Source organism: Bufo gargarizans, chromosome 7 (assembly GCF_014858855.1).
Source record: "Bufo gargarizans isolate SCDJY-AF-19 chromosome 7, ASM1485885v1, whole genome shotgun sequence".
In the NCBI taxonomy this organism is placed as follows: Eukaryota; Metazoa; Chordata; class Amphibia; order Anura; family Bufonidae; genus Bufo; species Bufo gargarizans.
In genome coordinates, this window is record NC_058086.1 from 193,050,181 (window position 1) to 193,073,340 (window position 23,160).

General features: G+C 45.0%; 1 protein-coding gene across 2 annotated transcripts in view; it reads left to right on the forward strand.

Annotated features, from left to right (window-relative positions):
* Nucleotides 1-20,929, forward strand: part of ATXN7 (ataxin 7) — a 102,246-nt gene extending 81,317 nt beyond the window's left edge. For both annotated transcript variants that reach the window (XM_044301099.1, XM_044301098.1), the window contains 7 exons: nt 169-434; nt 4,182-4,264; nt 5,822-6,090; nt 7,162-7,360; nt 7,453-7,574; nt 11,117-12,032; nt 19,250-20,929. In XM_044301099.1, coding sequence (XP_044157034.1) covers nt 169-434; nt 4,182-4,264; nt 5,822-6,090; nt 7,162-7,360; nt 7,453-7,574; nt 11,117-12,032; nt 19,250-19,267 — 1,873 coding nt within the window. In that variant the 3' untranslated portion in view covers nt 19,268-20,929. The remainder of the gene's footprint in view (nt 1-168; nt 435-4,181; nt 4,265-5,821; nt 6,091-7,161; nt 7,361-7,452; nt 7,575-11,116; nt 12,033-19,249) is intronic.
* The last annotated feature ends 2,231 nt before the right edge of the window (nt 20,930-23,160 follow it).

Consider the following 23,160-nt stretch of genomic DNA (forward strand, 5'->3'; position numbering starts at 1 on the left):
ACCAATGGTAATTAGGTGCAGGAACCTCCGATGTGAGCGGAGAGCAGCCGCCCTTCATTCCTTTCTTTGGGACTGGTGAAAATAGCAGAGCACCATAAATTTTTTTTAAATATAAAATCTATCTGTCACATGTAGTAATATAAGTCTCTGCATCTTCTGTTGCCCTAGAATGACACCCTCTGTTAAGGTGGAGAAGATGCATACAATCCCAAAGACAGACGGCGTGTTCTCCAAATCCACTGCTGGGTCTACCTGTTCCTCTTCTGTCAGCTCCTCAGTAAAGACTGGCCTTAATTGGCAATCAATACCAAAGCCACCTTTGCCTTCCCCTGGACAGATACCAAATGGTAAAGGAATTCTCTCGACTCCTCCGAATGTGGAAAAGAAGCAAGAGGACACAAATTGTAGGAAACACTTACACAAAAGATTGTCAGGTACGTATGCTCGACAGCGGCGGACGTCCTCCCAGATTCCTGGCCCTATCTTGTTGTTTTCTTCTTGCTCGTTGGGTCTGTGTTCAGAGCAGATGCAACAATAAGAGATCGGGTGTAGTTTAAAATCCCCATAAACATTATATAGAAAGAAGATGGACGACTAATCATTTATTTATTTTACGCACTTGTATAGCGCTGACATATACTGCAATGCTTTACAGACATTAGCATCACACTGTCCCCAATGGAGCTCACAATCTAAGTTCCCTAACAATATGTCTTTGGAGTGTGGGGGGAAAACCTACGGGGAGAACATACAAACGCAATGCAGATGTAGTCCTTGGTCAGATTCATACCTAGGACCGCAGCGCTACAATGCACCGGTGCGAACCACTGAGCCATTTCCTTGAAAACTGTAATCATGGGGCACCTTTTCTTAGAACTCTGACTCTGTTATTCCTCCTGGAAATGTATGGCCAAGTTGACTACAGGGCATTACACACTGGCACTGCACCGATTGGACAGTATATAAAACCTCGATGTGTTGTGTAAATTGGATAAATCTGTTCCAGACCAGTGGTGAACACGTGTGGTCATGGTGAGCTGTCCGTGAGATCAGCAGTGGGAGCGGGTTGTAAAACTTCGATCCAGGCAGTTAACCCCTTCAGCATGATTGCAGCACTGTACATGGGAGGGAAGCAGCCCTGTAGTGGTGGTTGTCAGTAACCATAATGACAGCCCTAGTTCTAGCAAAGGTCCCTAGGTCGGTCTTATGTACAGGTGTATATTGTGCAAAGTATATTTATTTCAGTAATGCAACTTAAAAGGTGAAACTAACACATGAGACTCGTTACATGCAAAGCGAGATATTTCAGGCCTTTATTTGTTATAATTTGGATGATTATGGCTTACAGCTTATGTAACCCCAAAGTCTCAATTTTGAGGTCCCCTTTGCTCAGGGGGTATGGATTAATTAGCTGACACTTTGAGCCTAGAATATTGAACCTTTTCATAAAATTCAAATTTTAAGCTGCATTAATGCAATTCCTTTTAAGTTGCATTACTGAAATAAATTGACTTTTGCACTATATTCGAATTTTTCGAGTTTCAGCTGTAAATACCTGTTACAGAAGTTCTTCCAAGATTTAAAAAAAATAATGTGCAAAGCAGAAAGGGGCATCACCTGCAGTGATGACATCATATTCTCATGATCACTGCAGCCAGTCACTGGCCTCAGTGGTCACTTGCGCATAAGCATGACTGCTGAGGCCAGCGGGCACAGAAACTATGAACTGTATGTAACCACTCTGGGCCCAGTGGGGATTGGGTGTCGAGGACAGGCAGGAATTTTTTAAGTTAAGTATGATTTTTTTATTTTTTTGCTCCATGTCAAATAAAAAATCTCGGAGAACCACTTTAAGGCATACTGTTAGTGTACCCTAATAAGCTCATGTACCTGCAGTATGACTTTAAATTACCCTGACATACAGTACAGACAAAAAGTTTGGACACACCTTCTCATTCAAAGAGTTTTCTTTATTTTCATGACTATGAAAATTGTAGATTCACACTGAAGGCATTAAAACTATGAATTAACACATGTGGAATTATATACATAACAAAAAAGTGTGAAACAACAGAAAATATGTCATATTCTAGGTTCTTCAAAGTAGCCACCTTTTGCTTTGATTACTGCTTTGCACACTCTTGGCATTCTCTTGATGAGCTTCACGCTGGGTTCAGACCTGAGCGTTTGCGATGGAGCGCACTGTATGCGCGATTGTACGGGCGTTTGCAATCGCGCATACAGAGACAAGCGAACGCCTATTGTCGCGCATTCGTACGGGAACGCTCGACAAGACGCCCCAAAGAAGCTCATGTACTTCTTGGGGCGTCGGGCGTTTTACAGCGCGATCGTACGCACTGTAAAACGCTCAGGTGAGAACCATTCCCATAGGGAAGCATTGGTTTTTCCTTGTTGAGCGTTTTACAGCGCGTAGGAACACGCTGTAAAACGCCCAGGTGTGAACCCAGCGTCAAGAGGTAGTCACCTGAAATAGTTTTCAATTCACAGGTGTGCCCTGTCAGGTTTAATAAGTGGGATTTCTTGCCTTATAAATGGGGTTGGGACCATCAGTTGCGTTGTGGAGAAGTCAGGTGGATACACAGCTGATAGTCCTACTGAATAGACTGTTAGCTGCTTTTTTCTTGCCATAATACAAATTCTAAGTAAAGAAAAACGAGTGGCCATCATTACTTTAAGAAATGAAGGTCAGTCAGTCCGAAAAATTGGGAAAACTTTGAGTGTCCCCAAGTGCAGTCACAAAAACAATCAAGCGCTACAAAGAAACTGGCTCACATGCGGACCGCCCCAGGAAAGGAAGACCGAGAGTCACCTCTGCTGCGGAGGATAAGTTCATCCAAGTCACCAGCCTCAGAAATCGCAGGTTAACAGCAGCTCAGATTAGAGACCAGGTCAATGCCACACAGAGTTCTAGCAGCAGACACATCTCTAGAACAACTGTTAAGAGGAGACTGTGTGAATCAGGCCTTCATGGTAGAAGATCTGCTAGGAAACCACTGCTAAGGACAGGCAACAAGCAGAAGAGACTTGTTTGGGCTAAAGAACACAAGGAATGGACATTAGACCAGTGGAAATCTGTGCTTTGGTCTGATGAGTCCAAATCTGAGATCTTTGGTTCCAACCACCGTGTCTTTGTGCGAAGCAGAAAAGGTGAACGGATGGACTCTACATGCCTGGTTCCCACCGTGAAGCATGGAGGAGGAGGTGTGATGGTGTGGGGGTGCTTTGCTGGTGACACTGTTGGGGATTTATTCAATATTGATGGCATACTGAACCAGCATGGCTACCACAGCATCTTGCAGCGGCATGTTATTCCATCTGGTTTGCGTTTAGTTGGACCATCATTTATTTTTCAACAGGACAATGACCCCAAACACACCTCCAGGCTGTGTAAGGGCTATTTGACCATGAAGGAGAGTGATGGGGTGCTGCGCCAGATGACCTGGCCTCCACAGTCACCGGACCTGAACCCAATCGAGATGGTTTGGGGTGAGCTGGACCGCAGAGTGAAGGCAAAAGGGCCAACAAGTGCTAAGCATCTCTGGGAACTCCTTCAAGACTGTTGGAAGACCATTTCAGGTGACTACCTCTTGAAGCTCATCAAGAGAATGCCAAGAGTCTGCAAATCAGTAATCAAAGCAAAAGGTGTCTACTTTGAAGAACCTAGAATATGACATATTTTCAGTTGTTTCACACTTTTTTGTTATGTATATAATTCCACATGTGTTAATTCATAGTTTTGATGCCTTCAGTGTGAATCTACAATTTTCATAGTCATGAAAATAAAGAAAACTCCTTGAATGAGAAGGTGTGTCCAAACTTTTGGTCTGTACTGTATTTGGTATTTTGTGGAGTTTTGTGTGCTCCCCCAAAATTGAATAAATAAAAATTAAACACTAATATTTGCATACCCTAAAATTGATGGGGGGGAATGATAGAAAATGCAACATGTCCCGCCAAAATCAAGGTCTTATTCGATCATGTCAACGCAAAAGTAAAAAAAAGTTTTATAGGCCAGAATGCCAAGACAGAAAATGTGTCTGGTCCTTAAGGGGTTAAAGTGGTACATTTCCCTTGATCTCGTTTAGGCCGATATCCTATTACATTAGGTCGGTATCACTTTCCTGTGATGTTCCATTGATGCCTTGTCTTTATCTGTACAGATCGAGAGTTTGACCCCGATATACACTGTGGAGTTGTCGATGTTGAGACAAAGAAGCCGTGCACTAGATCTCTGACATGCAAGGTGAGTCCGTCCCATGTTAGGTCCCCTGGTTAGTCCTGGACCTATTCACATCTTGAGGTATACATCCAGAGTATTTCCTGATGTACACTTTGATAAGCCCCTATGCAAAAAGGGCTTTTTGGCATTTTAAAAAAAAAAATTATGACCGCAGTCACCGGCCAACATATATCACTGTATACGACGGGGGATACTAGTGAGGTATACCTCCGACGTGGCCAAAACGAGATGTGAACAGAGTTTTAGGCTACCCGCACACTTGACTGTACGTGATACTGATTTTCGTGCTGTTTCTGCGTCACGTGTGTCCTGCAGATTTTGTTGCAGATGTGCCCTAGATTTTACCCGTTGCTCAGGAGAGAATGAAATCCGCAGTGTAAAAATCCGCCTGGAGATTTGATATGTTGCGTGGAAAAATAATCTGCACTGTGTAGATGAGATTTTTAAAATGTGCATTTGCTGCACAAAAATCCTTGTTTAATCTGCGCAGTGTGCATGTGCTCTTAGGTTATGTGCACATGGAATATGGAAAAGCTTATGCGGATTGTGCCACGGATCCACAGCAAAAACCGCGACAACCACATGGGCTGCCTTTTGGAATACACCCTTTTCTGTTGCAAAGAGTGAAATCCGCAGCATGAGGTCAATTCCTCTGCAGAATTTTTGCACGGTCTTTGGATGAGATTTTTTAAAATCCCATCCACTTTTGCTGGGACTGTATAACTCTGCGTGGAAATCCACACAGAAAATGTGCTGCGTGTCGACCACATGTAAACGTACCCTAAGGCTACTTTCACACTCGCGTTTTGTGCGGATTCGTTCAGATAATACAACCGTCTGCATCTGTTCAGAACGGATCCGTTCGTATTATCTTTAACATAGCCAAGACGGATCCATCTTGAACACCACTGAAAGTCAATGGAGGATGGATCTGTTTTCTATTGTGCCAGATTGTGTCAGAGAAAACGGATCTGTCCCCATTGACTTACATTGTGTGTCAGGACGGATCCGTTTGGCTCAGTTTCATCAGACGGACACCAAAGCGCTGCTTGTCCGCCTCCAAAGCGGAATTGAGACGGAACGGAGGCAAACTGATGTATTCTGAGCGGATCCTTTTCCATTTAGAATGCTTTAGGGCAAAACTGATCCGTTTTGGACCGCGTGTGAGAGCCCTGAACGGATCTCACCAACGGAAAGCCAAAACGCCAGTGTGAAAGTAGCCTTACTTGTATGGACAGCATGGTCCATGATATAGGACGCATCAGAAGATGAGAAGGGGGATGTGAAAGTTAAATGCGCAGCAGCGGGGGGCGAGGTATGTCTTTGTTACTAGATTACAGAAAGGTGGGTTTGTAAGTGGATTTAGGCTTTAACGCTATATTCATACTCTTAAGAGGCTTTCATGGTGGCAACGTGGGAGTTTTCTATACGTTCCTCTTGGCAGAATACTTTGTATTTATTCCTTTCTTGCTGTGGACCCGACGCTCTGCACTTTGTGGCGATACCATGCAGTATGTGTGTTTTAATAATTTATTTTAATTTTTTCTCCCCTCCCTCTAGACACATTCCTTAGGCTACAGGAGAGCAGTACAAGGGCGCAAGAAAGGTTTTGATGTGTTATTAGCCGAGCACAAAAGTAAAACCAGGGAAAAAGAACTGCTACGTCAAGCTGAGCAACAACAGCAACAGACGCCTGCGCTCAGGGAACCGCATCCCTCACCTTCGAAATCTTCCCAGGAAACGCACCAAAATTCTCATGGACTTTCTGCCCCTGAAGTGAAGCCTTCGGTACCCAGCAAGGCTAAGCCTCACAACCCCAGTCTTCCAAGGTGCGGCTTACACTCCACCCTCTCTTCTTATCACATCTCCAGCTTTCTGCCTCATCTTTATACATTTTTTGGCGCTTCTGAATTCTCATCTACAATGAAATTAGATCCCGACTTGTTGATCTATTAAATTGTCACATAACCCCCCCCCACGATTCCTGAGAATGAAGAGGCCACAGCACCTAAATGGGACCGCACTGCAGTTCCCTGCACAGCCGGTAGCCGAGGCAGGGATACACCTTAACGGGCCGCAGCGTTGGTCAAGACTAGTTTCACATTTCCGGCAGAGAACAGCCTGCTAGAATTCTCCGGATCCAGCACTGCTGGATGCAAACGGAATGCCTGCCGACCCCATTAACTAAAATGGGATCCGGCAAATATGCCAAGAATCAGCCAGACAGAAACTGCTCCATGCTGCGGTTTGTTTCCAGCCAATTCCCGGCATTCTGTGATGGAACTGGCTGCCGGATCACAATGCCGGAGATGCGATTGTGTGGAGTCCCAGAGGTCAGGCCTTCACTTAATCGTAAATTGATGGCTTATGCTAGCCTTATGCAATCACTTTATAGGAGGGGCATGTCCTTTTTACAGGTATGGTGGCTATGATGGTTATGAGAGTGGGCAGTTTTGATATCTTTACCTTCAAAAACAAAGCCCCGAGTGACAGAAAATCATACGTAAAATGACGGCATGTTATTTTGCAGTCTGATCTTGCAGAGCTCTTGTGATAAATGGGGCCTGGGCCTGATGAGTCTAGGCCTGCACCACAAAATGCATTTCGGAAATATTACTTTTTTTTGCACATATAAATTGATCACCTGGTGAGCAATAAAAATAATTTATACTGATCTCAGAGCGGGAAAATCCAGTGATCAGTTTGCTATGGCTAGAGGCCCCCATGCACATTATTATGCTTCCACACGATTATCATTCCTATGCTTTTTATTTCATATTTTTTTGTAGGCAATCAGGCATGTACTTTTACCTGTCATTGCTTTTATGTTTACTTTTGGATCTGTGCTAAAAAAAAAAAATATGTCTTGTGTTTTTGTGTGTCATTATGGCGGTCTCCAGGCCATCAGGTTACCCAGCGCAGCACAGTGGTAACGCTCCCAATGGCTCGCCATCAGTGCACGAATCTCCACAACCAGTAGTACCTGCAGCTGAGCCATCCTCCCGCTTGTCGAGCGACGAGGGGGAAGGGGACGAGAAAGAAGAACCCGCCGAAAAACTGGACTGTCATTATTCAGACCACCACCCTCGACCTGCAGCTGTAAGTAATACCGAAATACTTTGTGTGCCAATAGAAACCCCACAAGGGTGCAGATAAGGAAATTGAGATTTTTTTTTTTTTCTGTGTTTCAGTTTTGCTCGTTTGGTAGCAGACAGATTGGAAGAGGATATTACGTCTTTGACAAGCGGTGGGACCACATCCGATGTGCACTTAACTTCATGGTGGACAAACATCTGAACTCCCAGATGTGGAGGTAGGTTGGCTGGTGGAGGGCAGACAGAATGATCCCAATCAAATCTCATCGGACTATGGGAAGCCAGCTAATATTTTTGCCCAGTAAAGTGCCTGCAATTAAAATGGCAGTAACTGCTCTCTGTAGGTTTCTAAGTTATTAGACTTCAGTGGTGCAAAAAAAAAAAAAAAGATACCTTTAAAAACTACTTTAGTGCAAAATATTGTGCTGATTAAATTCACAGCATCTCTTTGTCAGAGCTGATTCAGAGCTCCAAATTCTCCTGAGTACTGGTGCAGTGCTGAAGACTGCCTGCGTGCTTCATGTCAGCCTCAAATGTGTTACTGGGCATGCGCCAGCGCGAGATTTCTCTGCAAACCTGAAGGCAAGTGTGTGCGGCGTTACCTCGTGCCATTGACGCAGCAGGGGAGGGGCGGCAACGGCGCTGATTGGGATGTGGAGTCTCAGCCTAGTAGAGGTGTGCTTAGGCCCCGGCACTGGATGGGGGTGTTCCTGCTGTTTTGAGCATCTGCCTGTTTGTCAGAGAATGGCATCTTAGGGTCGATCTCTTTAAACCCGTAATGACAATGTTTTTACATTTCCGTCTCCACATTTCAGCTTTCAGTATTTTCTCGCTGACGTGAGGTTTTGTTTTAAATTGTAATTCGTTATTTTCTTTGCTGCTGCTTGGTAGTACATATAAATTGTTTTGGCAGCGCATTGTTTTTGCCTCGATTTTTTATTTTGTAGGCCACCTTCACACAGTGAGTGTTTGATCAGTGATTTAGAGCCAAAACCGGGTGTGAGTCGAAAAACACAGAACGGATGTAAATCTTTGCCTTCTACCTTATGTCTGTGGAGCCTCCACTCCTGGTTTCAGCTCACAATCCCCGATCAAAATCACTGACCAAACCCTGTGTGAAAGTGGCCTAATACTGTGCATATTTTACTCTGAATAACCTTATATTCATTCCAACCACCTAATGTGTGTGGTCTTAGTTTTTGTTCTCTTTTTATGCAGAAAAAAAAAGGAATTTTATATTAAAGGGTTTCTACCACTTAGGTGTCACATATTTGGCTGTCAGACACTAGCGATCCGCTAGTGTCTGCTCTGGCCAACCATCCTAATATAATTGCTTTTGGGGCGGTGGTTTGGCTAAAAAAACTACTTTTATTAATATGCTAATGAGCCTCTAGGTGCTATGGGGGCGTCATTAGCACCTAGAGGCTCCGTCTACCTTTAGAAACTGCCGCCCCCAGCGCGTCCCTCCAGCCCGCCCATCTCCTCCGGAATGCTATCCTCGTATGTATTCTGCGCATGCGCAGTAAATTTCTGACAGCTTCCCTGCTCAGACATCTCCACTGCGTCTGTTCCTCGGAGCACTATGGCGTCATCGCGCAGGCGCAGTGGAGATGTCTGAGCAAGGAAGCGGTCAGACATTCACTGCGCATGCGCAGAATACATACGAGGATCGCATTCAGGAGGAGATGGGCGGGCTGGAGGGACGCGCTCGGCGGCGGCAGTTTCTGAAGGTAGACGGAGCCTCTAGGTGCTAATGACGCCCCCATAGCACCTAGAGGCTCATTAGCATATTAATAAAAGTAGTTTTTTTAGCCAAACCACCGCCCCAAAAGCAATTATATTAGGATGGTTGGCCAGAGCAGACACTAGCGGATCGCTAGTGTCTGACAGCCAAATATGTGACACCTAAGTGGTAGAAACCCTTTAAATAATTAATTTTTTTGAATTATTTTTTTTGCAGACTTTATTTTTTATTTTTTTTTATTACTTTTTTTAAATCCAATAAAGGGATTGCTACTTTAAGTGTTCATTTTACACTTACAGGGGCAGATGTCCTGTAGATATAAACTTTCACACTAGCGTTATCCGGCTACAAATGCTGTCAGTTGTCACACTGATCAGCGGATCCGGCAGGCAGCTCCGACGACGGAACTGCCTGCCGGATCACACTAATGCTAGTGTGAAAATAGCCTTAAGCTGCCCACACACATTCAGTAACTGTCGGCCAAATGATTTTTCTGCCGACGGCCATCTCTCCCGACTCCCCATGCCCGATCAGCTGACCTGAACATATAAGTGTGTTCTGTGGGGAGAGCGGAGAAAGCTGCTGCCAGACATTTATGGCGGTGGCTTATCTCCTGGGAGAATAAAAGGATTGGGCGAAAATATTAATTTCACCCTGTCCTCCATGCCCTCGACATCATCTGTCGGAAGCCCCCCATATACATTACAGTGTCGGCTGAATCCGCCGTTCTCTGCAGGCTCAGCTGACAATACACTAATGTGTATGGGGGCCTTTAGATCGGCTGTCTAGACCTGCACCCGATTTAGGTCCATTTTTGCATTACACTGAAACCCACTTACATGATTGCAGGGCCTCCTTTGATCATTCTGTGGTCTCTTGACCTGACCACAGGGATTAAATAGTTAAAGGCTATGTACATTTTTGGGTAAAAAAAATTTCTGATTGCATTTTACTCATTTTGGCCTTGGAATAATTTTTTCAATTGGTCTTTATTAAAAATTTTAAGCCATTCTGTTAACCGTTTGTCTAACTTTGTAAATCATACTTTCACTTTGTGGCTGCATCTAATAAACCTTATCTCTAAATTACTAAAAAGTCCTCAACACTTATTTAAGCCACTCTCTTATCAGTCAGATAACAATTGAGCTATAATGAGTGTTTAGGAGGTCAGAGCTGCCTGATGGAACAGAGTAAAAATACAGAGCATGTCACAAGAGAATCTCAAGGCTGTACAGAGAAAAGGGCTCAACATTTTTAATGAAGACCAAATGAAAAAGTCTTTTTTTTTTTTTTTTAGCTCAAAATGAGTACAATGCTGAAATAAATTTTAAAAAAATTGCCCCCAAATGTGTACATAGCCTTTAAAAATGGTCGTAGGTTCCCCTGATCCTCGCTGTTGGAGCAGAAGCTCAGACAGGTGAGCACCCATGGGACTCCTCAATGACCGCTGAAAAAACATATAGCTGGTCGTTAAGGAATTGAAGGACACAACAGTCAGACGTATCTGATATAGAAGCCATGATTTCCACCACTACTAATGTCCTAAATAAGGGATGTCAAATTCCCTGCCCTCCAGCTGTTGCAAAACTACAATTCCCAGCATGCCCGATAGCCATAGGCTGTCTGGGCATAATGAAAATTGTAGTTTTGCAACAGGCGGAGGGCCAGGAGTTTGACATCCCTGTCCTTAATTAATGTTTTCCAGTGGAAATAGTGAGGCGGCGTATATATTTTTCCAAGATGCCAGTGGATAGGTGGCCATAGCAGGACAAGTTCATTCAGAGCATCATAAGGGAATCCGACTCATTCAACCCTGTCACAGGACAGGCAATCCTGAGGAACCCCAGTTAGATATGGCAGTACATCAAGTTGTTGAAGATTCCTTCATCTTACTTAGTCAAAAATGATATCCACATCTCTATCAAAGTGTAGGGGCTGGCAGCACTTCAGGTAATGGAACGGGATCAGAGTGTCTAAGCCGTCTTCTTGACACTTGTCTTCTGTTTTATTTGCCAGGAAAATTCCTCCAGCGTCTAGCAGTTCATCCACACATGCTCCACACCGGACCAGCACAAGTTCAGCGCCCGTGTTACAGAGTATGAACAACACTGGTTTCCTTTCGCCCAGCACAGTTACCTCTCCCCTGACCCCCGCGACCTCTCCCTGTACGTCTGTGGACAAAGTCCTTTCACAAGGAGCTACACCAAGCACTCACACTGCGACAGACCCCACCAGTAGTATGCAATCCAGACAAGTGTCTTCTTCAGCATCCACACCGTCAGTGCTTTCCTCATTGCCTAGCCCAGTCTCCAGCAAACCTCAAAAACTAAAATCCAACAAGGCTGTGAAACCTAAGGAACCCCCCGCCAGCAGCACGAACTGCAGTAGCAGCGGCTCAGGAAAGAAACGGAAAAATAACTCCCCACCCCAGCTGCTAGCGCACCCCCCTTCCCATTCCACTGAGTCCTTTAGGAAAAACTGTGTGGTGAACTCTGCAACGTACCACTCTCCCGGCACAACCTTGTCCCACGGCAGTCCGCATAGTGTCGGCCTCAATTTTGTGAACAATCGATCTGTGAGTCTTAAACACGACCAATCAGGGAGGGGTCCTCCGCCGGGGAACCCTGCAGAATCCATAAAGCGCATGAGCGTCGTTATGAACAGCAGTGACTCCACGCTTTCGCTCGGGCCGTTCGTTCACCAACCCGGTGACCAAGCTGTGAATTCGCACAACACCTTTCCTCATTCTCATGCTTCCCTGGACAAGTTTGCAGGGAAAAAGCGAAAGTCCTCAGCTGGTCCCAGCAGCATCACCAACAACAGCAAATCCGGAAAGGTTGCCAAACTGCCGCCAGTCAACAACATTCATACAAAACACAATAGCAGGATTTCAGGAACGCCGACGCTGACCAATAATTCACTTCGTCATCAGGTAAGAGATTGTGACTTGTTTTACTAGGCTGGATCTCTGAGTGATTGCCCACGCATTTCCTGCCAAAATTTGCAAACAAAAGTCTGATCTTCAAGGTGACGGTACAAAGCCACCTCTGCAGTTTCGGCTGTTGTAAATTAGACCCAACACTCAGGTCTATGATATCATCTGCACTGCCAGAGAACGTGTCTAATTTATGGTGAGGCGGAGGCTTTGTCATATCTTAGGCGCACCCCCCGGGTCCCCATGCTCCTAGACTGAAATCCATGGCAACTCTATTTCAGGTAAATTTCAGTCTTCTTTTAAGACAGAAAACAGACGATAAATGTCCCGGGCCCCCTTTTTCAGAAAGTGGCAAGGGTGGCGTTCAAACACCACTTGTGCCTAGCTTTAGGTGCAATGGCATTCAAATAGTTGCACCTTTTTTCACTCCAGAAACCTGGTGTGGGGGGAATGATAAAGGCTGCCTTCTATGTAGGGATTATGAGTGAAAACAGTAGAACACTGTGCATGTTCGTTGTCAGATTTTCCAAATTCGGTAGGGCTCTACTTCCACATTTTCCCCCTTTTCCTGCTGAACTCTTCTCTGCAAAGCGAAATCTTTTGTTAAAGTGTCTCTCCAGGATTCAACAATGGATGACCCATCCCTAGAAGTAAATGAAGAGCGCCACATGCAAGTGCGGCCATCACTCCATTCACTTCTATGGAAACGCTGGAGAAAGCTGGCTTGCTTATTTTTGCCGGTCCCATGGTACCCTCACCTACCTGACATGGGTGACCTGTCCTAGCGATGTGCCACCCTTTAAAGATGTGTCAGGACTGCTGTGCATGCACACGAGTCCTCTCCGTTATATATTAGCAGGGCATAGCAGTCTGGACTGTATTTCAGCACCGCTTTGAGCACTGACAGTGGGGGAAATGAGGGCCAGTAACAGAAAACTACTCTTGTATTACTGCAGAGAAAAGTCCAGAATTGTGACAAATTCCTTTTAAAGGGGTTTCCCCAGGACTTGGATTTGCTCTCACCTCTTCTGACGTTCCGTTTTAGTAACTACTTGCATCCCCATTGCATCTATTCTGATGACTCTGTTGTGCCGTTCCTCTATTATTTTTACTAGAATGTTATAAATGACTTTCCAACAGTCTGCAGTAAGGGTACAGATGGGTGTTACCAGTTGTGGGTGCATCCCTGATACTGGCAGCACTGATTTGATAATGTCAAACTGTGATGGGACATACCAGTGGTAACACCCCTCTGTACCCTTATTGCTGACTGCTGTAAATTCATTTATAAACTTCTAGTAGAAATAATAGCGGAATGGCACAACATAGTCATGATGCTCCAGAATTGTTATTACCTTGAGAATGAAAGTAGTTACTAAAACAGACCTGTCCTGGATGGGGACGGGTCTGCTTTAGCAATTGATAACCTATCCTCAGGATAGGTCATCGATATCAAATTGATAAGGGTCCGACTTCCTTGTTTGGGAGTAGCTCCGGTGCCAGAAATCGGTTCCAGAACTTCACAGCTCGCTGTACTGTGTAGTGGACAGGGCTGGTTACTGCAGCGCTCCTTCGATTAAAGTGAATGGAGACAGCACTGCAGTTCCCAGCTCCGTCCAGTACACAATGGATGGAGCTGTGTAGTTCCAGTGCCAGAGCTATTCCTGAACATCTGATTAACGGGGGTGTAGGGTGTTGGACCCTCACCGATCGGATACTGATTAACTATCAAGCGCTCGGCTATTTTGATACTCTGCACATTCGCGGTGCACTCTTTCACTTTTCTCCGAAGTGGGACCTGCACCTATCGGACTTTGATGGTGTATCCTAGCTATATGCCATCAACGTGTCAGATGGCACAAACCCTTTAAATGCTGACAGTGGAGAAATGGGGGGGCAGTAGGGAAGAAAAAAAATAGAAATTGGGACTCCTTGTTTGCAGGACTACTCATGTAATACTACAGATCATAGTCCTAAATTGTGGTAACAGATTCCCTTTTAAGGTGGCCGTATATCTCCATATGCATGGACGCTTGTTGAAGCATGCATGTATTCTCAGCAGAGTGAGGAGGAAGTAAGGGCATCACCATTCAGAGGTATAGATTGGGATTGGTCACCGGCATATACCTCCTATACAAGCCCTTTAGGTATCTTATTGTATAGGTAGATATGTACTTGACTTGCATCGTTAAAACAAAAAATGTTATACTGCTTTATCCCTTTACCTAGGAGAGTGCAGAATACCACACTTTCAGCCTTTCGTATGACAAAAGCACATGTTTTTGGCATATGCAAGTGCATAGGGTCTATGGGATACATTTGTGGGGTCAATAAAGGGGTTGTCGCATCATAGGCAATGGGGGCATATCGCTAGGATATGCCCCCATTGTCCTATAGGTGTGGGTCGCACCTATATAGACAATGGAGCCCCGAAAGTGAAGGAAGGCGCATGTGCAGCCGTCCTCTTATATTCTATTTTTGTCGAGCCCATAGAAGTGAATGGGAGCGGTGGCTGGTCATGTGCGGTGTGCTCCCATTCACTTCTATGGGGAGCTAGCTTGGTGGTGGCCAGACTGGAGTCCTCCAGCCACCACCTTGCAGGGCTCCATTCCCGATATGCCCCCATTGTCTCTGATGAGACAACCCCTTTAATTAAGGCTGGCGATTTATATGCCGGTCTTAATACCCCTGCGCTGGCGGTGGATGCGCCTAAGTTATGTAGAGGCGCATGTTCCGGCAGCGTACAACAAGCCTAAACCTACACCAGCTCCCTTGCTGAAATAGATTTAAGCCAATTTCTGCGCTGAAAACGGGTGTAGAAAATGATAATTAAGACAGCCCTGCCGGCCGGCCCGCCCTTTTGCATGCCCCCGCCGTGTACCCTTTTCTCTGCACTTGTGTGAGCGGCGTGGAAAGGGGATATTTTCACACTAGCGTTGTTCTTTTCCGGCATAGAGTTCCATCCTAGGGGCTCAATACCGGAAAAGAACTGATCAGTTTACCCCCATGCATATTTTGCTGACGAGCTCTGAACCTAATATATGTCAAAAAGTGGCATGTATTGGTTGATAAATGAGCCCCTTGGTATTTACGTAGTGAATGTGTTCATATAACCAGATGTGAGCAGAGTCCTAGATCATAGTAATGAATGGGTCTGTGTGCAATCCCAAAAAATGTGGATCTGACCCAGCCCCAAAATACGGACATGTGTATGGGGCCTAAGGGAGTCGTCAACTTTGTACATACATTTCTGTAAAGCCATGCACTGGCGTGTAATGTCATATGCACCCACTAAATCACCCCTGGCATCAGTTGCCTATCCAAGATGGCGCCTGTGCCTTCTTCTGCCCTGAAAGCATTCGGTGCAGATACAAGACGCATTCCGCTTTCCTGCCTGCCCTGTATCTGCAGTAGATGAAGCGCCATGTCGGAAGGGCAGTGTATGCCAGAACTTGTTCAAGTCACTACCTATGGGCACTGACGGGGCAATTCCATGCAGCCTAAGGTAAGGCCGGAGGTGATGTAGCAGGTTCTTATGCCGTTGCACACTAATATGTGAAAATATTGAAATCCATGCACAAAGTGGACAACCCCTTTAAATAGCAACTGTCTTTAATCAGAATGCATTGTCTTGCATTGCACATGGTCTCCGTGCTCCAGCGGCCATGGTGCCAGTAAGCGGCTTGCAGTCACGGACATGGACAGTGGAGAGAACTGCAAATGGACCGCGGCTATCGGCTCCCCTTTTAGCAGGACTGGCTGATGGCACAGACGGTCATCAACTTGACAGGGGAGGGAGGGAGGTGTTGGGCGCGCAGCAGCTATCACTATGGTAACAGATATTTCCCAATGAGCCGAGCAGCTATTTAACCCCCTTTGTGCTGGAGCGGAGAGCTGGCGAGCGGCTTTATTCTCACGTAAAACTCTACAACAGGCAAAAAGCTGCTGGGCGAGGCCTGAATCCATCCACTCCTCATCTGACGGCTCCCAGCGATCTCAAGCTGTGCTGCCTCTTATTGCACAACGCCTAGATGACATTTTGTTTCTGGCACATCATCCAGACAATTATTTCTCTCCGCTGGGTAGGAGTGACGCTTGTACAGTCAGCATAATCTGCCGTGCACCAGCCTCCGCTTATCTAGTCCCAGTTTGATCACTTTAGTCAGCAAAGACCGATTAAATTAGCCCGCTGCCTGTGAGCGGATTTGCACGGCGAGAGGAAAATCTTGGCATTCAAGAAATCCGAGAAATGGTGCGTTTGGTAAATGTTCTCTGGCAAAAAAAAGAGATGCTGCATGGTCAGCAGGAAATGAGCATCAGCGTTGAGCGCCCAGTCTATTACATCATCCCTTCTTCCAATGTGTTCATACGTTGCCGCTATTATATTGCGGTATATTCGCACATCACCGTCATATGGTGATTATAGCAGCGGTCTTCCTAAAGAGTTTTGCAGTGATTTTGTGCGAATTGATACAAAAAGATTTGACTACCATGTGTTTTTTGCAGTCCCAGGGATACCATGAGTGACATTTAACGTATACCACTGGCAGATGTTTGTAAAAATGTCAAAGGGTTGGACAGTCCTTAATGTGTACGTTCACCTGACTGACGCAGGCATTTATAAAAGGTTCACAGCGAGCTAAACTAGTGGGTGCTAACACCCTCCCGCTGTACAGCCTCCAGAGCCAGAGCTTCGGTTTACTGCATACTGTGCCTGGTATCCAGCTGAAAAGGACATTCGTGCTGTTCCCGGCCAATCACTGTTCTCAGCACTGTTTATTGGCTGACAGTATCTGGTAGGCTGTCGTCACAGTGCTCCTCCCAGATGTTGTTTTCAGTCGGATACCAGGCTCAGTATGCAGCCCCCAAAACTCAACCAGAATGTGAGTCTGACTCCTCTTGGGGGGAAAGAAGAGTGATCACTTTTTTTTTTTAAAAGAAACATCAGGATGTGTGAACGAGGCGATAATGTCTATGGGGTGCAATCTGAATTTCAAGTGTCACTAGTGAAACGATCAACAAAGTTCCTCACACTCCGTATAGAAGTCCCTGTTGATGTCTGCAGGGAACAAGTGCCCGCGGAACAGTAAGGCTGCCTGCACACGTTGTCGATTGCACGCAGTTTTTTTAGAAAAAATAAACGCAGCGTAATACAGTACCGGCAAAGTAAATGTGATTACCCAAATCTCAGTTTACATTTTGCTTCCATGTGGAAATTGACCAGCCAGGCAGATTTTGAAATCTTCAGCATGTCAATTCTTTGTGCAAATTTTAAATTTTTTTTTTTTTTTTTTTTGGTGCAGATTTCACAGTTTTCAATGCAGTGGTGGGGATCTGCAAGTAAGGCCTCATGCACACGACCGTTGTTTTGGTCCGCATCCGAGCCGCAGTTTTTGCGGCTTGGATGCGGACCCATTCACTTCAATGGGGCCGCAAAAGATGCGGACAGCACTCCGTGTGCTGTCCGCATCCGTTGCTCGGTTCCGTGGTCCGCAAAAGAAATATAACCTGTCCTATTCTTGTCCGCAAATCGGACAAGAATAGGCAGTTATATCAATGGCTGTCCGTGTCGTTTACGCAAATTGCGGAACACACACGGACGCCATCCATGATTTGCGGACCACAAAACACAACGGTCGTGTGCATGTAGCCTAACACATGCGGTTTGTGGTGCGGAAATGCTCTGAAATCTGTGCTGATTTTCTGTTTGTAAACCTTTTTAGGGCACTTTCACACTAGCGTTTTTCTTTTCCGGCACTGAGTTCCGTCGAAAGGGCTCAATGCCGTAAAAGAATTGATCAGGCATATCCCCATGCATTCTGAATGGAGAGTAATGCGCAGACCGAAAAAAAAGGTGAAAAAAATAAATGCCTGATCAGTTTTGCCGGATGACACAGGAAAGACGGATCCGGCATTTCAATGACTGATCAGGCATTTTTAAGACTGATCAGGATCCTGATCAGTCTTACAATTGCCATCAGTTGGCATACGTTTTTTCCGGATCACTCTGCCGCAAGTGTGAAATTAGCCTTAGGCTACTTTCACATCTGCAGTTTTCCTTTCCGGTTTTGAGATCTTGCAGAGGATCTAAAACCCGGAAGAAAACACTTCACGAAACTGAACATAATAGAACTAAGTGCACCAGAATACATTCCATTCTGTTTTGTTGCGTTCACATGCCGGACACAAAACCACTGCAAGCAGCGTTTTTTGGGGTTTTTTTTATGTGTGGGTCATAGGATACTGATCAAGACGAATCCGGCGTGAAGGACAATGTAATTTAATGGTGCTGGATCCATCTTTTCGAACATGAAAAAAACGGATCCAGCGCCCATTCACTTACAATGGTTTTAGTGCCGAATCAGTCTTATTCATTTTAGCGATAATGCAACGGATGCAGACGGTTGTATTATTTTCCGGATGCATTTTTGCTGTTCTCCTGCCGGATCTAGCAAAAACACAGATGTGAAAGTAGCCTAAGGCTTCATGCACACGACCGTTGTTTTGGTCCGCAAACTGCGGCTCGGATGCGGACCCATTCACTTCAATGGGTCCGCAAAAGATGCGGACAACACTCTGTGTGCTGTCCGCATCCATTGCTCCGTTCCGTTGTCCGCAAAAAAATATAACCTGTCCTATTCTTGACCGTTTTACGGACAAGAATAAGCAGTTATATCAATGTCTGTCCTGGCCGCTCCGCGTATTGCGGGATGCATGCGGACGCCATCTGTGTTTTGCGGACCGCAAAACACACAACGGTCGTGTGCATGAGGCCTAAGTCAATGGTGCCTGATCCGTTTTTCTTTTTTCATTACAGGAAAAAAAAACTGATCAGGCGCCCATTGACTTCAGGTTTTCAGATCCTCTGCCGGATCTCAAAACCTGAATTAAAAACGCAGATTTGAGAGTAGCCTTATCCCATGTGCGCATAGCCAAAGGGTACTGGTACTTGTCGCGTATTTCTTTGCTGAAAATCCACATGAAATCTGCTTTAAAAAAAAACGCACAAAAGACTTTTTATTGTGGACTTGATGTGTTTTTTTCTACCGCCACTTGGAAACATCCAGCTTCGCTTTTGGGTCCGTGTAGTCTCAAGTGTCTAAAACAACTCCCCTAGGGGTGCGAGGGCCCCGCAGGCAGCTTCTTGTTGTGTACTGGGGGGTCACATTACATTTGCTTCATCTCGTCTCTTACTTTTTTTTTCTGTTTTCCAGCCAAAGGCTCGTCCCTGACAGTAGTAATTCCACGAACTGGACAAGTACGGTAACAATCACAAACCTCCAGCTGGCTCTGTGGGCTCCAAGATGCCTTTGAGTTTTCTCAACCTTTTCCGTGGTCCTCAGGTGTGTGGAGTGTTTTCTGAGTTTTGTCAGCTGGACAGAGGAATATCCCCCCCACGAAGCCATGTCTGTAGCAGTCAGTCCCATCGCCGCTTCTATCAGTGTTAGTGGACTGAGCCGCTTGCTACAAACCCGCGAGATCTCACTTTGCGTCGAGCGCGAGCTCATGTCCTCCGGCCCGTGCGACAGAGAGAAGGAGAAAAACTTCACTGTAACTTTTCTGACAGGAATGACGTCTTCTGATGCCCATCATTGTGGACACCACCGCCACCAGGAGATGAATATGGCTTTATTCTTTTACAGCAATGTTCCAGTGGAAAAAAGAAAGAAAGAAAGAAAAAACTACTAAAATAGCACAATTACAAAAAAAGAAAATATATTAAAAAAAATTCTAATAATAAAGACTATGTGATGGGCTGGCCGCCTTTTTCCAGGTTACACGTGCTAAGAAGCTTTGAGGAGTTTTAATGTCAATAATATTTTCTCCAAATTACGTGATTTACAAAAATTATTGTTCTCTAAACTTTTACGGTGATTGTACTGGTAAAAAAAAAACAAAAAAAACACAAAGTAAAGACGAGCAAAAAAAAAAACTTGGGAACGATGCCAAAGCTCACCACACAGTTAGACGTAACGGTTAGTGAATGGTTATGCCGCATTCCCTGCCCATACTGCCACCTGTTGGCGGTCTGGCAGCCATTTATTTTTTTGTCACATCACAGTCACTGTGCAGCCTATGGGCTAAGGCACTGCTAAATTGCCATAAAGGTTGGAGACTGGCAAATTCTAGGAATGACAGTCCTGACCGCCATAGACCCATCAGCCATGTTTCTTGTAGACCGCGAGTCCACGAACACCAATCGGGGGGGGGGACGACAAAGCTTTGATTCTGTTACCAGGAAGTGTTGACGCTGGAGGACATTATGGCAAGACCTCCATGTCTGCTCGCTACTAATATTGGCTATGGGTTTGTCGTACATAGGCAGCTATATTTCAGCAGACCCAGGGTAATCGCTTTAGTTTTGATACCCTATGAGTGGCGTCCTGTTAAACCATCCCCTTTAAGCGCCCATAAGATGGTGCCCTTGTTACTGGGGAGTTACCTTTGTGCAGTCAGCGCTGACCGGATCAGAGTTTGTAGGGAAACGCCCCATTGCATGGTAATGCCCACTTGTCTATTCTATGCATTTCCAGAAGGAATAACAGAGGAAAGAGACACTGCTGTGTTATGCAGTGTTATTTTGTGGGGAATACAAATATTTGCCAAAACGGACGTGTCGGGAGAGGCGTCAGACCCTGTTTTGTTCTTTAGTATGCAATGACTACTGTGTGAATCTCTAGTGACACAATTTGAGAATCCGCCCGATCGCTGGCCGATCTTTGTATCATATCTTCATTATCTTTTTTTTGCTGTTTTTAAGTTCATTTGTAACATGTACAGCCTAGAAAAAATGTATTACTACCTGGAAACCATGGACAAGCTGCTGCTGTTGCTGGATCCTTTTACCCTGGGTTCACACCTTGAGCGTTCTGAAACGAGCGCTCTGTATGCGCGATTGTACCGGCGTTTACAATCGCGCATACAGAGACAGGCGAACACACATTGTCGCGCGTTCCCGAATATCTATGTACGGGAACGCGCGACAAAACGCCCCAAAAAAGCTCAAGAACTTGTTTGAGCGTCGGGCGTTTTTTTTACAGCGCGATCGTACGCGCTGTAAAACGCCCAGGTGAGAACCATTCCCATGGGGAAGCATTAGTTTCTCCTTGTTGAGCGTTTTACAGCGCGTAGGAACGCGCTGTAAAACGCTCAGGTGTGAACTTAGGGTTACAATACAAATCGTTATCCAGAGTCACCTGGCTCATTAAAGCTGATTGAAAGCTAATTTTAAAGGCCCTCCGTTAGCAGTTTTGTACCTATGACACTGGCTGACCTGTTGCTCTTGGCAGCTGAAGACATCTGTGTTGGTCCCATGTTCATATGTGCCGGCATTGCAGAGAAAAATGTTGTTTTCTTATATGCAAATGAGCTTCTAGGAGCAACGGGGGCGTTACCATTACACCTAGAGGCTCTGCTCTCTCTGCAACTGCCGCGTCCTCTCCACTGTGACAGGACCAGGCAGTGAAAAGCTCATCACCCCTGGCCCGGTCAATCAAAGTGCAGGGGCTGCAGCAGTTGCAGAGAGAGCAGAGCCTCTAGGTGTAATGGCAACGCCCCCGTTGCTCCTAGAGGCTCATTTGCAAATATCAAAACTCAGTGATGCGGGCACATATAAACATGGGACCAACACAGATGCCTTCAGCTGCCAAGCGCACATGTAACAGGTCAGCCGGTGTCATAGGGACAAATGTCCTTTAACCCCTAACTCTTTGGCAATAAACATCTGCTCAGCCAACAGCTGTCTATAGAGTATGTGCAGCATAACCCTACAAATACCATAGCATTCATGTACCAGACTGCAGGGGGCAGCCTCACAGCCATTCATAGGACATCATTATAAAAACCGATCCATCAGCAGCAGCAGCTTGTTGACAGTTTCCAAGTACTAGCAGGAGAACATCCAAGAGGGTAATGAAGAGATTTTACATTGGAAATGTATTCTGCCATCCACAGGACAAGTTAGAAAATGAAATCCACAATCTGATTGGGCCAATCAGTATTAATCCAGCGCCCTAGCCGATCAGTTGTTTCACTTCCAATAGGAGCTGCGCTGCAGTTACCAGCTCTGTCCACTACACCAGGGATGGAGCTGTGGAGTTCCAGCTGATCACTGGGTTGTTGGAAGCGCACTGATCCGATATTGATGGCCTATCCTTAACATAGGCCATCATTGGTAAAAATCCTGAAAAACGCTGGTTTGCAATACCACAAACTACCTGTGAACAGAGGTGGCGGCATTTTTGGAAAAAAGCAGCCATGTTTTTTTATAATTTAAGATGACACCCTTTAGTGGCGAAAACTACAAAAATTTTGTTACATTTTTGAGAATGGTTTGTTACGTTTTTTTCTGCCGCAGGGGTAAAGACACATACATCTAGGCTTATATAAAACCATAGAAAATCCAGTATTTGCAGACAAACGATCCGTAGGTGTCAAGTCCGTTATAAGCAGATCTGGTTCATACCCATGTGTCAGGGAGCGGCATATACCAGTCCCAGGTGGTGGCCACATGATTGTATTGTATCGGTATCACTTAAAACTCCTATTGTTTCTTTAACCTGAAAAAAGAAACAAAAATTACTATTGAGAAAAAAAAAATACGTTCAAAACAACGAACCCTACTTTTTGTATCCTTATTTTGGAATTTCTTCTATGATAAATGAAAAAAAAAAATGAAGTATCCCTATTTCAGAAAGCGTATTTTGTTAAAAAAGAAAAAAAAAAAAAGGATTGTACATAGTGAAATATGTATTTTTGCACAGGTCTTTTTTCCCTTCTATCCAATTTTGGTACAATTTGAGATCATCTAATATTTATTTGTTAATAAAAGAAAAAATACCTTTATGATTTGAAGTGATTCACTGCCAAGCCGATATGTCTAAATGAGATGCAATTCGAGAGGATTTCCTCCATTTTTTTTATTTTATATTATTTTTATTTTTTTGCGAGGGCCCAGTCGTACTTTGGTATCTACGGAGTGGATTAACGATGGCGAGTCGTACGCGCCGTTTGCTTTATATTAGAAGAAAGTTCATTTAAACCTCTCACTGTAGCTAAGGGGCTCGTGCGTAATTTTTTTTTTAACTTTTTTTTGTTCTATACCTGTGTGTGCAAACAAGGGCAC